General features: G+C 34.5%; 1 protein-coding gene across 1 annotated transcript in view; it reads right to left on the reverse strand.

Annotated features, from left to right (window-relative positions):
• Window positions 1-2786: 2786 nt before the first annotated feature.
• Window positions 2787-15000, reverse strand: part of wdr95 (WD40 repeat domain 95) — a 16232-nt gene continuing 4018 nt past the window's right edge. Inside the window, exons 6-30 of the mRNA XM_016507713.1 lie at window positions 14215-14445; window positions 13994-14079; window positions 13586-13678; window positions 13268-13313; window positions 13141-13187; window positions 12659-12776; window positions 12340-12409; window positions 11387-11609; window positions 10435-10540; window positions 9141-9292; window positions 8898-9000; window positions 7670-7776; window positions 7501-7580; window positions 7297-7351; window positions 7160-7205; window positions 6299-6358; window positions 6025-6187; window positions 4911-5009; window positions 4751-4809; window positions 4514-4652; window positions 4385-4424; window positions 4152-4240; window positions 3293-3471; window positions 3062-3165; window positions 2787-2946 (exon numbers count right to left, since the gene is read on the reverse strand). Of these exons, the coding sequence (XP_016363199.1) occupies window positions 2787-2946; window positions 3062-3165; window positions 3293-3471; window positions 4152-4240; window positions 4385-4424; window positions 4514-4652; window positions 4751-4809; window positions 4911-5009; window positions 6025-6187; window positions 6299-6358; window positions 7160-7205; window positions 7297-7351; window positions 7501-7580; window positions 7670-7776; window positions 8898-9000; window positions 9141-9292; window positions 10435-10540; window positions 11387-11609; window positions 12340-12409; window positions 12659-12776; window positions 13141-13187; window positions 13268-13313; window positions 13586-13678; window positions 13994-14079; window positions 14215-14445 (2655 nt within the window). The remainder of the gene's footprint in view (window positions 2947-3061; window positions 3166-3292; window positions 3472-4151; window positions 4241-4384; window positions 4425-4513; window positions 4653-4750; window positions 4810-4910; window positions 5010-6024; window positions 6188-6298; window positions 6359-7159; window positions 7206-7296; window positions 7352-7500; window positions 7581-7669; window positions 7777-8897; window positions 9001-9140; window positions 9293-10434; window positions 10541-11386; window positions 11610-12339; window positions 12410-12658; window positions 12777-13140; window positions 13188-13267; window positions 13314-13585; window positions 13679-13993; window positions 14080-14214; window positions 14446-15000) is intronic.

Below are 15000 nucleotides of genomic sequence, written 5' to 3' on the forward strand. Positions count from 1 at the left end.
ACACTCCAAAGAGAAAGGAAAAATTGAAATCGCATCATATGACCCCTTTAATTGAAATATTTAAACTGAAATAAAATTAAATATAAAAAAGATATAAAAAATTAAATTAAATTAAAAAAACCTAAGCTAAACAAAATTACTAAAAATGAAAACATTTCAAATGAAAACTGAAGACATATTAACCAAAACTATAATAGTATAGAAATAATACTAAAAATAGCATTGTTTTAACTTGACTTTTTAAAATAACTCAAACTAAAATGAATACAAACTATATAGACATTTAAAAAAAAGAACTAATAAAAATTAGGAAAATGTGGAAAATACAAAAATGATGATGCTCACTTAACTTAATCTTTAAAAAAAAAATCATAGACAACTCTGTTAAATGTAATCTTTATCAAACCTCAAAATGAACATCCTTTTTTAAAACTTCTTATTTTAGTTTATAATATTTTATTAATTCATTTAGACAAAATAATATAGAATTTTAACACATCCCTGTGAAAAAACATGGTATACTTTAGTAATGCACTTAGGTATACTGTAAAAAAAAACATACACAAACAAAACCAAATTAAACCCTGCGCGAAAAAACGATATAAATACTGTTCAGTTTCTTGCACAGATCGATTGTTTCGTGTCTTTACACATCAATGTATCGTCACGAGCCGCAGGGTTTAATTTGGTTTTGTTTGTGTATGTTTTTTGACTCTCAAAGCCGTGATTCCCATTCACTTCCATTATATGACTGACAGACTGCAACTGTTTGAGTTAAAAATCTTCGTTTGTGTTCTACTGAAGAAACAAAGTCACCTACACCTTGGATGCCCTGGGGGTAAGCAGATAAACATCAAATTTTCATTTTTGGGTGAACTATCCCTTTAAGTTTTAAAACCAGTTTAACAACTCATTGTATAGGTGTGCTTTAATATATATTGCGAACTTTGTCTCTCAGAGTGACAGTTACTGTCATATTGACGCCATGGACATGGACAAGGTCAGAGTGTGTGTTGAAGATACACAAGTGTGGATGACAAACAAAGGATTCTCAGGATAAATGCACACCTGATCAGGAACCTGCCATACACAGAACTCAGAATAAGGACAAATTACAGGTAAGGAAATACTAAAAGCTTCACAAAAGCATTTCACAGGGGGAGACACATCTAAAAATAACCTTATGTGTAATCAGCATTGATTTCTATGTCTGAGCAGCCACGGGGGTGGTGTTAGCTGTCTTTCTATGTCATTACTCAACTATGAAAAGCTTTTAAAAATCTTTTTTTACTGCGAGGCATTTCTCTCTTTAGTAATTCAGTTCTAAATATATTTAAGCATCTGTAAAATTAATTATCGATTGATTGCCATTTAATTTACAGATTTTAATTTATATTTAAATAAAAATCTTTTAACATCACAATGTTTTTTTTTTTAACCACAAACCAGGATTTTTAAAGTAATTCATTTAGTAAGCGTGTTATTAAACACCATTTATAATGAATTCAGTTATATTTGCATTTGTTTGCAATAGTATTACATATATTTTTTCTACAATTCTCCAGGCACTCAACAACATTTGTGAGGAGATAGTTTCCAAACCCAAGCCCAGAGTTGACTCTCCCATAGATGAAAACATTCAACCAGAGCAGCCACACAACAAAAAAAAGCCCAGAAAATGTGACTATGGAATTCACTGATTTTGTTCAAAATGAAGCAAATAACAGCCATGCCAATATTTAATGGCTTATTATATTGGTAACGCAGTATGGCTGGATTGCATATAATGTGGTTGCTGGTGCATTATTCAGTCATATAAACCAATAAATAAAGCTTTTTGTTTATTATATTTGATGTTAATATGCAGATATAAAACTTGTTTATGTTCAGCTTCATGTAGTATCTTGAAATCCTTAAAGCTCCACTGTTTTTATCCACAGTTTCAGTCTGGTCTCAAAGCTGTCCAAATAAATTCTGACTATGAATGCAGTTCCAAAAACAAAACAAGGAAAATTTAAAAATATATAGAATAAAATGCTTTAATGGCTTTATGGTTTTAGATAAAGAAATTAATAAATGTAGATGTAATAGCTGTCAACAAAAATACTGAGAGAGCAGCAAAATAACAGCTACTGTATTGACAGATTTACTGAAAGAACGCTCATACTGAAACTGTGGCTTTAAACAAAGTGAAAGCTTGCAATATCAGAAATGGATGTACAAGAATTCACAATTTATTTATAGCATATACTGACAGCGATATCTGTGCAGGTGGAAACGCACCCGCTGTCTTTGTGAAATTTGTTGATGCAGAGAATTGATGTTTGTTCCTTTGTGTCGTGCCTAAAACTTTTGCTGCAAGTTTGAAATCACAATAAAATAAACACCTCTAAACTTTCTATTCCACGTTTTTCAAAAGAGTCTCTTTAAAGGGATAGTTATTCATCCTCATGTTGTTCCAAACCTCTATGACTTTCTTCTGTGGAACACAAAAAAAACATGTAAAATGTTGTTTTGGACCCTAGTGATGTCTATTGTATAGACAAAAATGCCCATTTTTATGCGTGTAATGGCATGAGGGTGAGTAAAGATGACAGAATTGTAAACTAACCAACTTTAAGCATTAGAAAAATACAAAAATTAAACAAACTCTGAAAATAAACATCGAAAGTGCATGTCTTTAAACCATAAGGTCATAGCCAATGGAAAAAACAACTCTCCACTCTTTTGATACCACATTTATTTGGCCTCGTTCTAGTCCTCATCTTTCATTGACTTTGAAGTGACTACTCTTCTGCATCGTTGGATACGAATGAATCGATATTTCTGAGGGAAAGATCTGGTCTTTTACATGTGGTTGGGGTAACTATAAGGTCCGAGTCCTTCAAAGTGTTGTAGTCCTTGAGACTCATTCTGTTGCCATGTTTTAGTATTGCATGGCGTTGCCTGTGATCCAAAAAATTGGAGAATATCCCATTTATTACTGCTTAATGAGAACGCTTAGTTTACATTTAGCTGTGTTTTTATTTGTTTTTTGGCTTTCATGAAATGATATACTAACCTCCTGCCAGGCTCAGACAGAGACCAGGAGTTGTTTGTTCCTTCTTCGATATCTTTATCGTTGAGGATTGATGGAGGGTCAGTCTCCTCGATGAGGACATCCAACTGCAATTAAGAGCACATTAGGAGTGTTTTAGAAGCCAGATTTTCATCTCGGTAACACCACCTGAGCCATTAGTGGGGAAAACAGCTATATGAAACAACTACACAAAGCTTCATCCAAATACCTTACCTCACTGTTTACGTTTTCAGTTTTCTCAGAGTCCGAGACATCTGACAGATTGATTTCTATATCCAGTACTGGATGAGATGGCATACTTAAGGGATCTATGAGAATCTCGAAGGGAACAGCAGGGTGCTTCCAGGAAGATGGTGTGTTGATGCTCCAACTTTCTTCTTGTCCAAATGTACCTGTGGAATTTAGTGTAGTTTAGATGGTCATTCATTTCGATTCTTGAATGAATCACTTTGATGACTTGGTTGTTTTTAGTGAATAAACACGTACAGCATATGTCTTGTGAAGCTACATCAAAATTTATAAACCTTTGCCGGTGAAGAATGTCCATTGTTTATTGTCAACCGTGTAGCGAAGGTCCAACTTGAATTAGCTCCAAAATCTCACTCGAAATTCACAATTGTGTGGATTTTACACCTTTACACCATCATGTTTCCACAGAAGAACAAAACTTGAAATGGAACCAGTTCAATAGCATAATTAATTCGGGAGTCGGACCACACTACTATAGGTTATGCTGCTTGTTTTTGATTCACAAAAAAGAACCAACTCAAAAGAATCATTCTGGAATCCACTGGTTATGCTGTATGTTTCATACTGTATTTTTAGCAGCGGTATTGCAGCACCAAAGAATAAGCTAGATGTTGCAGTTAACACAGTATTTCATATAGTACGCACTGGTTAAAGAATGCGCATGCCACAACCATTTAATTCAGAAACAAACATCATTCGGTTGATGAGGACATACCCTATTAAAATTAAATGTTTCAAAAAGCGCATATTGGTGTGATGCTCATACATTTGGCCATATAGTTTATGTAAAAAGACAAATATCTATGCAAGTTATCAGATGTACCTATAAATTCCCCATGGATACTCCACAGCCGAACTGAGCAGTCCAATGAGGAGGTAAGCAAAAACTGGTCCTTGTCAAATATCTTCAAGCTTGAGGTGAATAAATTATGTCAATTATGTTAATGAGATATCTTTTTGTTTAAATAGCAACTATTAAACAAAAAATTAAAAGAAAATAATATAAATGTTATGTTCTTGTGGTGTTTTGTTTGTTTTTTCACTTTTTGAACCAACCTAGTGATGCTGCTGATATGCGCACGCCAGAAGTTCACCTCTAGAAATGAATAAAACCACACCAAGGCTCAATATAAACATTAAAAATCATACTTTGAGTCATGCAGATAAAATGAGGACTGGCCTTACTTTTAGGAGGGTTTTGTTCAGGTCCCAGGGCGTATTGCTTGACATTGTAAACATAGATGAAGCCGACATGATCGGCTGTAAAAAGCATGCTGTCATCCCGCGTTAAAGCCAGTTTCACAATCTGCTGCTGAAGTTGAGACTTGAAAAGAAGACAGCTTTAATTAGAACCTTTGCCTCATTCAATTGACACTGAATTTATAATCAAATTTGAGGAAAGATAAAATACATGATACTTACAGCCTGAAAAGATGTGATGAACTTCCCGCCATTCAGAACACTCCAGAAATTAACATTACCTTTGATAGAGATTAAATATGTTTAGTGAAATCAGAAGCTCTGCATATATGAACTGATTTTCTTCTTTCTGTGATTTTATTCATCACAAAGACCAGTTTACCTTGAGACCCTGAGGATACAAGCCAAGCAGAAGAGGACAATTCAGGAACAAATGCCCGTGTCTTTAGGAAGATGAGGCTCAGCACACTTGTGTTTCGAACTATTGTATGCAGTTAAAAAATAAACAACACAGAAGGTCCTCTTGCATATTGCAACACCTCGAAACATTCACAAGCACAAATGGACAGCCTTATCACTCTTAAAAGGTATAGTTCACCCAAAAAAGTTTCCTGAAAACTGACTCACCCTCAGGCTTCCAAGATGTAGATTACTTTGTTTCTTCCTCAGAACAGATTTGGAGTAATTTAGGATTGCATCACTTTCTCACCTGTGGGTCCTCTGCAGTGAATGGGTGCCGTCAAAATCAGAGTATCAAACAGCTGATAAAAACATCAGAATAATCCACATATACTTGACATGACTCCAGTCCATCAATTAGCATCTTTTGAAGTGAACAGCTGCATGTTAGTAATAAACAAATCCATATTTGTTTCTTATAATATTTATTCTATATTAAATACGAGTCTATAACCCAAAACACTTCTTCTAGTGAAAAAGTCCATCCCCTGTAGGATGAACTGTTTTGGACTGTTTTCACTTGTATTGTTGTATTTCTCTCCTAATTCAGACAAGACTATTTTTTATTTTTTAACTGGAGAAAGCAATATTATGGCTCGTCTCATATTTTAGCTAGAAGCAATGGTTTGAGGTTAAAAATATCTTGATAAATTTGTTCATTATAAACACGCAGCTTTTCAATTCACAAGACATTAATTGAAGTTGTGTGGCTTACTTGAATTATTGTGATGTTTTTATCAGCTGTTTGGACCCTCATTTTGACAGCACCCATTCACTGCAGAGGACCTATTGTGCAAGTGATGTAATGCTAAATTTCTCCAAATCTGTTCCAATGAATTTTGGATGGACTGAGGGTGAGTACATTTTCATTTTTGGGTGAACTGTTTCTTTAAATGGATATTTCACTTCAAAATCTAAGTTCATTATGTCTATATGACTTGTGCACTATATTCCAAGTTTTCATATGATAGATTTGATTGAGAATCAGCAGAACTGTAATCATTATTCACTGAAAATTCACAGAAATATTGGCATACTATGAGTACTGCTGCTCTGTTGAGACTGAGGGGTCTGGAAGCGACACTGTATGCGTCCAGACACCACATTCCATACAATGATCTCCCCATCGTAGCTGCCAGTGGCCAGGAGATGTGGTGTGCAGTGAGCAATGCACAGGATATCTTCTTTGTGCCCATTTCTCTGTGTCAAACATTCAACACATTACCCAATGTCCCCCTGCATATTTGAAGAGGATTCAAACTACATGCATGTAGACATGAGTGAACTGTATGTTGTAGAAGATGCTAATACCACATCATCCTGCCAGGAAGGTTTTGGTCTCTGATTGAACTGAGTTTCCTCTTTGGAGTCCTGTCAAAAGCATCAAAAAAAAATAAACAGCATACTGTAGCTTAATCTGGTCAAGAATGGTCCTTTCAGATATATAGGGGCCATCTGACCAACATCTTACGAGTACTAATCACACATTGCTTGATTTGATCTGTTTTAACTGTGTCCCTGAAAAAGTAAATAAAGGGTCTATTATTGTATAAGACATGTCAGTAAATGAAACTTTTAATTATTTCAATGTATTTTGTTGGCAATGGAATTTATATAATTTTTCATTTGCAGAAGTTTGCATCTATTCACAAGCACAAGTCTTAAATGTAACATTTTATAGAGCTACAGCGAGGAGAGTGGGATCTGTTTTTTCATATTAAATATCTCTCTAACACTGAAACAAAATGAATAAATCAAAGTACCCTGAACACTTAATACAGAATTGACAAGAGATGGAGGGGAAATTTTGAATAAAAATGAAATATGTATTCTCCAGTGGTGTCATAATCATGTATTTAGGGTATCTTTTCCCACAAAGCTTAGATTCTCTTTTCTAAAGAGAACAAAAGCTCTTGTAAAAGAAGGAATAATGGACTGTCAGAAGGGAATGGAGGAATAAACCACACCAAACAGCACTCCAGCACTTTTGAGGAGGGTGGAACGCTGAAGTAAATGAAATATGGAAATGGAGTGAACAGCAATAAAAGTGAGAGTACCAGGGGGAAGAAACAGGTCATGGCAGTCAACTATTTTATGAGAGCCATCTGGGGAATTACGCTGATATAAAATAAGGTCGTGAGAGAAGCAGGCTGGTGGTCACTTTATACTCACCAAGTAAATGTCAATCCTGCGGCCCCAACCGACAGAAATCACAAATCTGCCAAAACAAATAAAAAAGCGAATCAGCCAAAAAATCAGGGGCATAATATCCATGAAGATTATGGGGCTGGCAGTCAGCAGAGACTCACGCGTTCCTGTGCAGTGTCAGATAGGAGCAGTCACAAATCTCAGCACATCTTCCATCTGGGGAAAACATAATGCAAGGCTCTTTGCTTCACAACAGCTTTACAGGGAGTGTGAGATAATATCTTCATCACTCTGAATAATCAGTCATACTCAAAAGCAAAGAAAATCAATCAAATGCACATTAAGATCTAGGAGGCATTATTGACCTCTGCTGAGTATCTTCACACACTGGCCATTGTTGAAGTTCCACATCTTAAGGCAGCCGTCTCTTCCACCGGTCACTAGCCTGCAGGTGAAAATAAAAACAGAATGCAAAATAATACAGCAAAAAATTAATATTTTGCAATGTCATATTAAATATTTAGCTGTAACAACCTCCTTCCGCTAGGGTCAAATGCCAAGCAGGTAATTGCAGATTCTCCGTGAGCACATCCATACTCAAACACTTGAGCACCAGTTTCCACATCCCAGACTTTGACAACCTGAATTCAAATAAATATATTAAAGTACTACTTTTAGACAAGAGGAACTGTTGCTTTCCTAATCTATGGAAGACCAATCTTGCATAAATTAAAAATAAATAAATGCAATTATAGTAAAAAATAAAATAATAAATAATACAAATACAATTCATTTTTAATTCAATTTAGTCCTAAATTAATTTTGTCTTATTTTTTCCTTTATTCATTATTTTCTGTATTTATTTTGAACTTTATTTTTATTCTTTTTACCTTTATTTTGTATTATTTCATTATTTTTATTTGTATATTTATTTATTTATTTTTATTGACTTTTTGCAGGTTTGGTCCTCCATACCTAACAGCTCAGCTAAATAGTTGTCAATATAAATGTACATTTATTATTTATTATTATTTATCTTCCAAACCAAAAATTAATGTTCAAGGAAACTTGACTACTTACAATAACATCTTAAAATATCCTGATTCAGTTTGCTAACCCATACCCATAAATTTTGTTCCTCACACACAAAGCAATCAAATGGCTTTATAAGAAATGAAATACATCACAAAAGTCGTGAACTACTTGCAAGATTAGTTATGTTTGGTTTAGGGTAAGAAATCAATGCTTTGATTCAGTAAAGACTCATTGAAAACCTTTACATAATTACAAAAGATTTCTATATCAAATAAATGCTGTTTTTTGAACTTTGTATTTATCAAAGTATCCTGTTAAATGATGTATCACAATTTCCATAAAAATGTTAAGTAGCAACTGTTTTCAACATTGATAATAAGAAATATTTCTTGAGCACCAAATCAACAAATTAAAATGATTTCTGAAGGATCATGTGACACTGAAGGCTAGAGTAATGACTGCTGAAAAGTGCAGGAATAAATATTACATTTTAAAATATATTCAAACTGAAAACTGTGATTATTTCACAATATTATTATTTTTTACTGTATTTTTGATCAAATAAATGCAGCCTTGGTGAGCAGGAGAGAAAACATTAAACCCCAAACTTTTCAATGGTAGTGTATCTTAACTTTTTACTAATCATTCAATCACCTTGAAACACATTGTGTCAGTTTTATAAGATCAACTTATGAATATGAAAAATGTGTTTCTCAAAACCACTCACCGAGCCCTCAGAGCAGCTCACCACCTGCCTAAACTCCTCACTGTATCCGCAGCACAACACTGGCTCTTTATGGGACACAATCTGATTGCCTTTAGGCTGTGGTCTACAACAGATGGAATATGGAAGGAGAAAGGATGCAAAATGCATGACAACTGATGCTGAATGGCGTGATGATAATTCTAACTAAATATACAACCAAATGATACCTAAAACAAGCTTTGAAATATTCTTTATATAACATACTTTGTCTGAAGGGATAGTAAGGCAAGGCAATCTGAGGCAATGTAAAGCCCCTTCACAGCTGAAGAGTAGAGGCATGCAGATAATTCTCCCTGGATCTGACTTGCTTTTGGATGTGCAGTAAACAGACATGTCTGATCCTTAATATGCCATATCTAAAAGAAAAATAATAGTATCATCATACAAAAATAATATATTTTCATTTCATATTTATGTTGCACTGCTCTGTTTCTCTGATTAAAGGGATATTTAACAGAAAATGGAAACTCTGTCATCATTTACTCACTCTCATGTTGTTCCAAACCCGTATGAAGCTCCTTCTAACATCAAACATACAAGGAGAATTTTAAACAATATCCTGCCCACTGTTTGCAAAATAATAAAAGTAAATGAGGACTGGGGCTGTCAAGCTGTGAAAAGGATTCAAAAGCATCATAGAAGTACCATAAAAGTGGTCCATATTGCAAGTCTTATGAATAGCGTTGCATGATGAAAAGACCAGCGGATCAGTCTGATTCATCAACTAATAAACAACTGTCATAAAATAACTGTTGTTTAGTAATCTGGATCAACTGATTCATAGAAGAAGAAAAAAAACTTCACAAGTTATTTTTTCAGCCCCCATCCTTATTCACCTTCATTATACTGACAGGAGTGATACGAATATGCTTTGAAATTCCCCTTTTGTGTTCAGGATATAGAGAAAATAATGTAATTAAAGCAATAAGCCCCGTGAAGCTGTGGTTTACAGTGAATTTATAACAGCTAAGGGGGTTTTAGGCACTCCGCTTCGCGTCATGCCTAACAACAACGCCCCTTAGCTGTTATAAATTCACTGTAAACCACAGCTTCACGGGGCTTATTGCTTTTATAAAACGGTTATTCCATATACGTAGTTAGATTTCACTAAATAAAACAGTGCAAATAAAGTGTAATGATATAAATAAAAACAGTATTCTTCCACCAAACAGTGTAGTTCCTCAGAAACAGTTGTGGTTGCCAAGCAACACACAAAGTAAACAAAGGTGTATGTTTGTAGAGTAATTTACAACAGCTTCGAACGTGGCTCAACCAATCAGAATCAAGGACCGGAACTATCCGTTTTATAAAAGTGTTTAGAACAACATGAGGGTGAGTAAATGAAGTTAATAGGTAATCAGTGGTGCTACATTGCATTTGGTTTTTCTGATTATGAACATTCAGAAAAACGCTGCAGCTCAGTTTAATGCCTGGGTTTTTCAGATCAAGAAATTTAAAAAAATCCAGATTTGACTTGAGTAATGAATTAATTTCTCACCTTAGCGGTGTTGTCTGTGGAGACTGAGAAAATGTGCCCATCTTCTGAGGCGATACAGAGGTAGGAAACAGGGGCAGCGTGACCTTTCAAAATCCCGGTTGGTTTTCTGCCATTTCAAAATGTAAAATAACTAGCCTGGCATAGAACATCAGTATTTGAACACACAGTATCATCTGTGTGTATTTCATATCCTCCTAAAGAACAGAAAAGCAGTTGTCCAGGAGAATAAAAACGGTTTAAGATAGTTAACCCTTGTACTGTATAATTTGTTGTACCCCGGTCAAAAATGACCAGCTTTTAAAAAATTGCTTGTAAATCTCTCTTTATGCTTTATTATCAACAAATCTTGAATTCAATCTTTTGTCACCTTGTTTTCAACTTGTAATTCTAGCAATAGTCACTCACAAACTGAGGTGAATAACAGTGTTGCCAAGTCTGCGATTATTCCGCAGAATTGGGCTACTTACCCCCTGCGGAACATGATTTTGGAGTGATTTTGATAGCCAATTTCCCCCAGAACATGATTGGGATATAGTTTTGGCCACGAATGGGATAGTTTTGAGTAGCAACTGGGCTGGTTTTGTTACGTAGACCTGCATAATCTTAGATCACTGAGGCCTATGATCAATCATATTAGAAATATAAAACGTGCAAATTGAAAGAAAACAAGTTGACAAAAGATTTATTTTATAGTTAAAGACCATAATGAGAGATTTACAAGCAATTTTTTTTGGATGATCATTTTTGACTGGAAGCACAAGAACTGTAAAAAGTAAGGGAAACAAAAAGGGGGGGACTTGTTATACCCTGTGTGGGCAAAGTCACTATTTTTTGGTTCATTAACATTAACTATTTGACCTCTCCGGGTCAAAATAACTGGAACACAACAAAAGAACTGGAATCAGAAATATGCCAGTTTATGAAGAAGATATCATTAGGATATAAGGCACACCTAGGGACGTATGGCATCCACATGCGCAACAGCTTGTCCATCCCACCAGTGACCAAAAGATTTCGATTCTTACAGAAGTCAAAGGTCGTGACTCCTTTAGGAACAGTGAAGATTGTTTGATTGCTGGTTGCCCTCTGTGCGACTTTTGTAGATTTTCCCTCTCCGCACGCTTCTGTCTTCTCTCTCATCTGCTCTTGCATGTAGGTTGATGGATGAATGCTTCCTAATTAAAAACAGATTGTCAAACATCCATACATACATATCCACTCAAACAGATCACAGCTGACAGATTCCGAACCCTTTTCCCCTCTTTCTGAGTCACAGCGTGTTATTCAAATGAGTTTAATCGGAGCTTCATTACATTGAGAGTTTTGACAGATCTCGCTTCTGGCATTAAATATGCAAGACACCAGAGTTGCTATTTTCTTCCTCCTGCCATGTTAAACAGACATCACTCAGAAAGAAGTGAGAAAGCAAGGAACACTATTTTCTACACACCCTTGAATGAATCTGAATGTCTAGGTCATATTTCACCCTAAAATCAACAGCAAAAAAATGTTAACTAAAATTTGCATTAATAAATTGAATCCTATTTTTGCTCTATGACATTATTTTAATTCATCTAAACATATTTCGACCCCTTTTCTTTTTATCACAGTGTGCCTGTATCTTTTGCTTGTATTTCTCATTATTTTTAATTATGATTCTCATTACCGTAACACTATAATAATCAGGAAAAGAATGTGCTTCACTGTCATAATGTCACAATGTAAAAAAAAAAAATGAATAGTCCTTAAAAATAGGCTTAATTGTATTAAAAAAAAACATAATTTCTCATCTTTTTTTGAGTTTGGGGTAACATATAACCCTACTAAATGAGAGAAAAGAAAATAATCACATTATCCCACTGTACTGCAAAAAGAAAAACAACAGAAGTAACTTTTAAATGTTACCTATAACAAGGGCAGAGTCTTCATGCATTGATGAGGATACAATGGCAGGTATGCTTTGAAAATATTTCACCTGAAATTATAATAAAATACAGCAAAATTTTAGACCCTTGTTTTTTCTTTTGCAGAAAAGAGATAATCATTAAAAAAAAAGAACACTTAAAAAATTCTGTGTCAGCATTATCCATCATCTCTCAATGCACTAATGCATTTTGAGTGGAATATTTACAGTTAATTTCAATGTATATTCATGTGCACTGTAATAGACGACATTAAAATACTACTACTAATACTAATATTATAATCATAATAAACATTTGACCTTTGACACCCAGTCTTGGTGGAATTTCCATCTGATAAATGTTATTTCTGGAGATTGAACTGCATGGTCAATGCTTATGTTTGGCACATTGTCAATCTGCGGCAATCTTTTCCATAATCTGGGGCATAAATGCAGAAACACCCTTACAAATATGAATCACAAAATACTACACAAACGACTGTCCAGGCCATCTCTAGGTTTTTTCCTTATGTTGTAATTATAGAATAAACATGTATTTTATGGCCTGGACTGTAAATAAGGTAAGTATCATACACAGTAAGCAAGGTCATAAAATATTCTTAGCATGTCAGTTATCGTTCACATATCTATGTGCACAGCTCTCCAGAGAACAGCATCAGTTTGCTAATTAATTTATTCATTAAATTATGAAAATTAGGACATGTCTGCATGATTTGATCTTGTAATTTTGTTTTACAAAACTGCACACGCAAAATGAGTATTATTAAAAAAATCTTGTTTACCTCAGTTTCTCCCTGACTGATTTCATTAGTAGGATGTTCACACAGCCCTAGAGTGCCAGAAGCTTTGTGATCAAACAAATACATTGTATTATATAAAATTCATGTTGGACTGCATTCGTTTACTTACTTGGGTATCACCATATACAATGATACATTCATCTGGGCCAGTAGAGCTGACAAAACAAGAGTATATTTTTTATTACAAGAAAAGCAAACATGGAAATATCATCAAAGAAAGTCCTGTGTTCTTGTTCTTAATAATTTCATTACAAAATTAAAAAATGCACGAGCCAACATAACATACCCTTATTATTTCAAACCTTGTTTCTTATGTAATATGTTATATAACATCATACTAAATTGTAAATGTGAAGCTAATTAAGTGTTTTAAATAATAACTAAAATCATATCTGATAACATTGAACAAAGATAAAACACTGCTCACCAGTAATCCAGGTTTAAAGGCACAGTTTCTAGTACACTCAACTGACAGCAAGGCTCCAAAGTGGAAAGCTCATAAAACTGGATCTCTCTGGATCTGTAAAGTGGGAAAAGAGATGCTGTTTAGACTGGCTGAGGCTAAGATCAGATGTGGCTGTTGTAAAATCAGAAAGTTTTTCCTAAGATCACTATAAAGTTACATAGTTGTACTTGTCTAGCAGAGCAGTCCCCAGGCTGCTCCAAGGGAATTGTCCCTGTAATAACTGTAAGTTGCTTTGCATAAAAGCATCAGCAAATTTACTTCATTTAAACTAGCATGCCAAGGGCAAACATCTTCTTTAGAAAGTTATGTACCCTACAGTGCATAATAAAGACTGTTATGTGAAAATAAATGTATTTAAGAGCAGTTTACCCTGTTCCAATTATCAGTTTATTATACTCTGGCATTGGCACAAAATCAGTAGCCCATTTTGGTTTTCGACCAATGGATCTGTCAGGCTGCATAGAGAAATATGAAAATTATTCCAATAAAACAGGGGATTCATATAATTAAAAATAAATAAAATGCAGAATCTCATTACATGTGAAGTAAACAAATAAAAAGAATCCAGACAGAATATAAAAGTAACCCACAAACACATTCTTCTTGTTCTTCAAATAAAGCCTGGGGGTCCAAAAACTAACAACCCCATCTTCTCTAAGAGTCACAACTGTCCCATTAGGAGGGAAGTGGATTCTCAGAACAGGCTCCCCGCGGTTTAGAGGCTTGATGCTAGCTGGTAATATGAAGGCTGCCATCTTACTGCGACGCACAGTCTCTTCCTTCTCTTTGTTCTCCAGGTAGATGTATGTGCAGAACTCATGCTAAAAGAAAGTGACAAACACTTAAATAGACTTTAATAGAATTTGGTATGGAAGTGTGCTGAGAATTTTAAACAAGTCTCATTCACGCACATATTTGTGACTAAAATCAATAGAATAATATAATATTTTAATATAAAAATATAATACTGGTATGTATTCATTACAAGTTACATGTTTGGAAAATAGAAATCACCTGAAGTGTGAACTTAACTTCAGTCATGATTACTATTTGATAATGTTGGTAAGCAGTTTTTATACACAAATATGTCTGTATATAAGGTTAGCGAATGAGTCCCATTTTGACAACTTGCCCAAAGGTTTTTCAAGTGCACTCATCTGCATTTAAAGGGGTCATATGATGCTTTTTTAAAGATCATTATTTTGTGTATTTGGTGTAACAGAATATGTTGACATGCTTTAATGTTCAAAAAACACATTATTTTTAAAATACTGTACATAAATGCATCTACTTTCGGAAGGCCAAATAAAGTGCTTTTGCTTTCGCCTAGAAACACACAGCGTCTCCCTGACATGGCTGCTTCAACACTAACTGCG

Source organism: Sinocyclocheilus anshuiensis, unplaced genomic scaffold (genome assembly GCF_001515605.1).
Source record: "Sinocyclocheilus anshuiensis isolate Anshui unplaced genomic scaffold, SAMN03320099.WGS_v1.1 scaffold758, whole genome shotgun sequence".
NCBI classification, from domain to species: Eukaryota; Metazoa; Chordata; class Actinopteri; order Cypriniformes; family Cyprinidae; genus Sinocyclocheilus; species Sinocyclocheilus anshuiensis.